General features: G+C 38.4%; 1 protein-coding gene across 1 annotated transcript in view; it reads right to left on the reverse strand.

The window, feature by feature from the left end:
• The window catches only part of GNL3L (G protein nucleolar 3 like), a 47,223-nt gene that overhangs the window by 18,271 nt on the left and 21,787 nt on the right, over positions 1-7,165 (reverse strand). The window contains exons 6-10 of the mRNA XM_053696243.1: positions 4,590-4,725; positions 3,717-3,820; positions 1,968-2,112; positions 1,733-1,820; positions 1,025-1,202 (exon numbers count right to left, since the gene is read on the reverse strand). Coding sequence (XP_053552218.1) covers positions 1,025-1,202; positions 1,733-1,820; positions 1,968-2,112; positions 3,717-3,820; positions 4,590-4,725 — 651 coding nt within the window. The remainder of the gene's footprint in view (positions 1-1,024; positions 1,203-1,732; positions 1,821-1,967; positions 2,113-3,716; positions 3,821-4,589; positions 4,726-7,165) is intronic.

Raw genomic sequence — 7,165 nt, forward strand, 5'->3', positions numbered from 1 at the left:
AATAGGTCAGTACAACGTTATATCAGTGTCACTACAGGTCACATGACTAGAGGTACAGCTGTGTATTCTGTACAATAGGTCAGTACAACGTTATATCAGTGTCACTACAGGTCACATGACTTGAGGTACAGCTATGTATTCTGTACAATAGGTCAGTACAACGTTATATCAGAGCTGTGTAGTCTGTATAGGTCAGTACAACGTTATATCAGAGCTGTGTAGTCTGTATAGGTCAGTACAACGTTATATCAGAGATGTGTAGTCTGTATAGGTCAGGACAACATTAGAGCATCTGATACTGATGGAGTTCACCAAGACAGGCGGCCTGTACTGTATGTTACAGATACTTCTGGTTCGGTCTCTTTTCTATAATACTAGCAAAGGGCAAACACATTTAATGGGATTGCTGCCTACTGTATTCCCATGATACCAGAAAAGTGCTATGTGCAAGTTTCATGCATTTGGTGCATGAATCTTGACTTTGACAGCGTTTTTGAATCCTTTGCAGCAGTTAAACACATAGTAAAAGAAGTATTCCATGTATAAATAAAATGTTCTATTACAATGGAGCATATTTTTATACCAGAATATCCACTTAATTATCTGGTTCCTTTCATGCCACCTCTGCCCTTCCCGCTATATATAAATGATGGTATTGACATATGTTTTTCCTCATTTCTTAGTTTTATTTTAGTTACTTTCTCTAACTTTATTCAAGGTCCTCCCTTCCTAAAGATAAATATTTCATTACATACAAATGTATACTTAGTGCATCATGTGTGTTGTCTGAGATATATAAAGCTAACTAATGGCTTTAAACGTTACACTATATATGTAAATAATGAATGTCTTTACCCTGATCACAAGGCCAGCATGTTCTTCCTTATTTCCTTCAATCTTAACAAGTAAACAGTAAAAAGCCACTCACATTTACAAGCTATTAGGGAAGAGCTAAGCTAGCAGGGACACACCAGTGCTCTGGTTGATGGTCGGTACCTCTGGGTGACCCCTGTGACTGACCCACCTGCTCTTTGTTGCATCGCCTCAGTATGGCTTCTACTGGTCCCACAGGGTCCATCAGCTGCTCGATCTTCACACAGTTCCGCAGAATCATTGCTGCGTCAGATGTTGAGGTTGCCATGACGATGCCAGGGCAATCTAGAAGCTTAATGTGTTTGTCAAGGTGAACTTCCTGTAGACACCTGGGTAAAAATAGGAATGTTTGGGGTTAAATCATTGCAGATCAGTGCTACAAGCTGTCACTATCCTTAAAGGGACACTGAACCCACATTTTTTCTTTTGTGATTTAGATAAAGCATGCGATTTTAAGCATCTTTCTAATTTACTCCTATTATCAATTTTTCTTCGTTCACTTGCTATCTTTATTTGAAAAAGAAGGCATCTAAGCTTCTTTTTTTGGTTTAGTACTCTGGACAGCACTCTTTTTTTATTGGTGGATGAATTTATCCACCAATCAGCAGGAATAACTCAGGTTATTCGCCAAAAATGGGCCGGCATCTAAACTTACATTCTTGCATTCAAACCAAGAGAATGAAGACAATTTGATAATAGGAGTAAATTAGAAAGTTGCTTAAAATTGCATGCTCTATCTGAATCAAAAAATAATTTTTTTTTGGGTTCAGTGTCCCTTTAAAGTGACCATGACAAATGATAATTACAAATGTTTATGTATAATTTTGTACAAACTGTTAATCACAATTTCCTCACTTACTTGGTCACTCCGGGGGTGGCTCCAACACTACAAGCTCGCGCTCTCTTTAAACTGTTGATCAAACTGCTCTTGCCGACATTTGGGAATCCTGTAAATAAAAACAAAATAGACTGAAATTAATCCATTGCAGACCACTCATGTTTATAATGCCACCACCTTCCCATGTAAGAGATCTGTGGTATTATCGTTGCCTGTGCAGTTCTTGCTAAAGCTTCCTCGGCCACATACAACATACCCACAACGCCCACTGTAATGGAGGTTTTGATATCCTGGTTGCGACAGTAATTTCCCAGAAGCTTCATTAGCGAATCGGCTCCTATACAAGCACCTGAGCTCAGCAGATCCTCGGAAGCCTGTGTCACCGGCACGCGGCTTTGTTGCTGCATAATAAAGTGAGAGTCACAAAAAGAAAACAAGACAGATGCACAGGATTTGCTTGTTTGTTAAGTGGAATCATATTTTGGCCTCATTAATGGAACATAAATTAAAGGGATACTAAAACAATTTTTTCCTTTAATGACTCAGATAAAGCAGGCAATTTTAAGCAGCTTTCTAATTTACTCCTATAATCAATTTGTGTTTGTTCTCTTGCTATCTTTATTTAAAAGGCAGAAATTTAAAGCTTAGGAGCCAGCCTGTTTGTTTATTGGTGGCTAAATGTGGCCATCAATAAGCAAGCGCTATGCAGGGTGCTGAACCTAAAATGGGCTGGCTCCTAAACTTTACATTCCTGCTTTTTAAAATAAAGATAGCAAGAGAACGAAGACAAATTGATTATAGGAGTAAATTAGAAAGTTGCTTAAAATTGCCTGCTGTATCTGAGTCATTAAAGGAAAAATGTGGGTTTTGTGTCCCTTTAATAAGCTCAGGAGTGTGCACGTGTCTGCAGCACTATATGTTAGCAGTTATGCAACAATGTTAAACATTAGCAAGAGAACTAGATGGCAGTGCAATTTCCTGTCTTGTAGTGCTTCCGGCATGTGCATGTATACCTATCTAGGTATCTCTTCAACAAAGAATAACATAAGAACAAAGCAAATGTGTTAATAGAAGCAAATTGGAAACATTTTTAAAATTGTATTCTCTATCTAAATTATGAAAGAAAATGTTTTGGTTTCATGTCCCTTTAAATACATCTGAAACCTTACAGCTAATTGAAGAACATGTCATTCAAGCCATACAGCCAATTGAAGAACATGTCACCCAAGCCATACAGCCAATTGAGGAACATGTCACCCGAGCCATACAGCCAATTGAGGAACATGTCACCCAAGCTATACAGCCAATTGAGGAACATGTCACCCAAGCCATAAAGCCAATTGAGTAACATGTCACCCAAGCCATAAAGCCAATTGAGTAGCGTCACCCAAGCCATAAAGCCAATTGAGTAACGTCACCCAAGCCATAAAGCCAATTGAGGAACATGTCACCCAAGCCATACAGCCAATTGAGGAACATGTCACCCAAGCCATAAAGCCAATTGAGGAACATGTCACCCAAGCCATACAGCCAATTGAGGAACATGTCACCCAAGCCATAAAGCCAATTGAGGAACATGTCACCCAAGCCATAAAGCCAATTGAGTAACATGTCACCCAAGCCATAAAGCCAATTGAGTAACTTGTCACCCAAGCCATTCAGACCTACACAGTACCTGCTCCTTGCCAAGGTGCAGTCTGAAGAACATACTCCGGCAGCTTTACTCTGTTATTGGCAAAAATCAGGGCTGATGGCAAAGTGTTCTGTTCATGTACCATACATGGGTGAAAGGCTTATAAAGTAGTGCAAACAAGGACATGGGATACAAGGGTGGCTTTCAGCAGAAGTGGTAACTAAATTAATATTCTCTTGAATGGGTGAGAGGTTACTCATAATATAGAACAAGGTCAGAAGTACCATGTTGGTCTTGTATGGCTATACATTGTCTGAGGTGTGCAAAGACTGAAGGGAAAGGTTGAACACAAACAAAAAAGAGAGACAATACCAGGTTCTTGTTCTGTTGCTGAGTTGAAGCTTTGAATGCCACTGTGGGAAACTCATTTCGCAGATACTTCAGCCAATTCTCTATAATGGGCTTGGAGACCAGATCTAATGAAAGAGAAAATCAGAGACCAGTGAGGACTGGAGACTATCAGAAATAAGTACTACTGAGAGAGAGAGAGAAGAAAGAGAGAAGAGAGAAGACGAAGAAGAGAGAGAGAGACAGACAGACAAAGAGAGATAGAGAGAGGGGTGAGAGAAAGAAGAGAAAAGAAGAGAGAGAAGAAAAAATAAAGAGAGAGAATAGAGGGAAAGAGAGAGAAAGAGAGAGGAGAGAGAGAGAGACAGAGAGAGAGAGAAAAAAAGAGACAGAGAGAGAGAGAGAGAGAAAGAAAGAAGAATAAATATATTGAGTGGGATGTACTGCCTATCTCTAAATGAGAATCAGAGACAAACCCATTGAGGACTTGGGAATATCATAGGGAGGTGCTGCTCTAAATGAGATAGACACGGCTCCTACTGAGCCCGTGCAAAGGTGCACAGTATATACATACATATACATTTTGTGATTGGCTGAAGGCTGTAAACTGTGATGCAAGGGGAGGGGAACATTAGAGTAACTTTGCAATTTACTAGAAAATATTCTGCTGCTCATTTCAAATTCAAAGTAAGTTCTATGGCATTGTCTTTTTATTGTGTATGTGTCAATTATACAATATTTAGTGGTCCTTTAATGTCTATGTTACTGTTTTACACAACGCTGACTACAGACAATTTTAATACACAAAATGGCGGTAACAGATTTTCCTATTAAAATACTTAAACCTTATTTTTATGTACACTGGCACTACTGGGTAATTCTGACCTTGGCACATACCTATTTTATTTAACACAAGCACCAGCTTCTTGTCAGTGCCACTCTGTACCACCGCCTGCTCTACCTGCGGGCATCGGCAACCCAGCGGGTCCCTGGCATCCAAAACCTCCAAAATAACGTCAGCCGCATCCACCACCTGTAAAAGAAAGCGGTAAATTATATGATATAGAAACTTTTTCAACTCTTGTCCGTTCTTTTGAGACTAAACCATTAAAGTAGAATTGCATAATTAACAAGATTATAATAAAAAGACAATTAAATAACACTTGCTATTATTTTTAAATAAGTAGTAAATTTGTTTCTGACAAATTTATTTTCCCCCCATTTGCAGGGCCCGTGTATCATGTGACAGCCATCAGCCAAACACAGACTAGTATACGTATACATGCTCAGTAGTAGCAGGTGCCTCAGAAAGTGTACATATAAAAATACTTTGCAATATTTGACAATGGAATTAAATTGGAAAATAGCTTAGAACCTCTGCTCTTTGTGAATTATGTAGGTTACATTTTGACTTTAATGTCCCTTTAATTACATAAAAAAGACAGATCATACCATAGTAGTAGCTGTAAATATTTCATTACATGCTTCATATAGCAAATCTTTTTCATTATATTTAAACAACCAAAACGAAGTAGGAAGATCTTCTTGTTCCTATCCTTTAACTAACTTGTTTAAAGAGACAATATCTATAATGAAGTATACAGGCTAGTATAGTAGATAACTGACTAAGGGTACCCTTATTCAAAGTTGGGTCAGTCTGGCTGGCCAATTCATGCAAACTTCTTGGCACATTATAGCAATTATTTGTTCTCTTGCTATCCTTTGTTGAAAAGCATACCCAGATAGGCTCAGGAGCAGCAATACACTACTGGGAGCTAGCGTACCTGATGTGTCCAACTTGTTCCCAGTAGTGCATTGCTGCTTCTTCAACAAAGGATGCCAAGAGAATGAAGCACGTTATAATAGAAGCAAATTGGAAAGTTTAACATGATATGCTCTATCTGAATCATAAAAGGAAATGTTTGTGTTTCATGTCCCTTTAACGTGACCGTGTATATATATTTCCATCAGCTGCATGTATTCATTGTATTGTCCTGCTGTACAAATGATTACAAGGCTACTACTGAAGCTGTACACATCAGGGAGTCATCGTGTGGGTGGCGACGCTACCGATTGGCTGGGCAAGTTGCCAGTTACATATCTAGGCAATGCTTCACTCCTCATTAGTTTTGCTTCATGAAACAGCAGCTTGTGACTATAGCTGTGCTGGAGTTAAAGGACGTGAAATCCAATTTTCTTTTCTTTTTATGATTCAGATAGAGTATACAATTTTAAACAACTTTCTAATTTACGTCTATATTCAAATTTTCTTTATTCTTTTGGTATCTTTGGTTAAAAAAGCAGGGATGCAAGCTAAGAGGCGTGCACCTGTCTGCATCACTATTTCCTGCTATGTAGTACTCCACACACCTAATAGGTATCTCTTCAACAAAGATTACCATGAGAACAAATTTGTAAATAGAAGTAAATTTGAAACTTTTTTTTTAAATTGTATTCTCTGTCTGAGTCACAAAAGACCTTTTTGGGGATTCATATCTCTTTAACCTTTTCACGCCGTTATGCCGTTGTATTCCGTCACTAGGCTTTAAAGCCGTTATGACGGAATACGTCATAGCTAACAGCTGTCCTGAAGCCTACTGCGCTTGCAGGATTTGATCGCGGTCTGGAGGGCGTTCCTAGCGTCATAGGGACGCCCCCCAAACCCAATCGTGATTTCAATTTGTCTACATCGGAACGTTGTTCCGATGTAGACTTTTTGACCCGGTCACGAAAGGGTTAAAAAGGACAGTAAAAACCTTGAAATTACATAACATTTGTGTTGTGGTGCTATAGAATAACATACCAGCCAAGTCTAAACGTTTTTAAAACAAAATAACACCATTTTTATTGCATTTGTTTTTCAATACCAAAACTCCTCCCACCAATCCGGGCTTTAGTCCACAGACAACAAGGCTAACGACTGTCATAAAGTTAGTATACAATATATTGTTTTTTTAGTTGTTATCTGATAGAGCCAACTAGGGATAGATATGGAGTAAAGTTAGTCCTGAGATGTCACTAGGGTGCATTTCAAGTTTTGAGAAGTAGAACTTACGTGAAAAGAGGGCAAAATAAATAATGAACGTACACTGCAAAGTTTTTTTTATTATGCATAACTAAACATGTTATATAATCATCTCAATGTGTTTACTGTCCCTTTAATACTTTTAATTTATTTGCCTTCTCTGCTCCTGTTTTTGGTTTTCTATTAATGTATAACCTGGAAAATGGATCTGAAAAATATGGTGGCTGACGATTACCTCAGCACAGCAGACTTTACTGCAAGATATTTGCAGGGAAATCACATCACATTATTAATAAAGTATCAATAACTGTACATCCTTAGAGTGATAATTACACACAGATGTGCCGCTGCCTTATGGTATATAAATAGCCTGAGAATTGGTGCTACAGAATCAGTTTTCTACTCATACCGTTAGAAAAAATGCAAAAAAAATGGCTGCCTTAGCGTC

This window comes from Bombina bombina, chromosome 12 (assembly GCF_027579735.1).
Source record: "Bombina bombina isolate aBomBom1 chromosome 12, aBomBom1.pri, whole genome shotgun sequence".
NCBI classification, from domain to species: domain Eukaryota; kingdom Metazoa; phylum Chordata; class Amphibia; order Anura; family Bombinatoridae; genus Bombina; species Bombina bombina.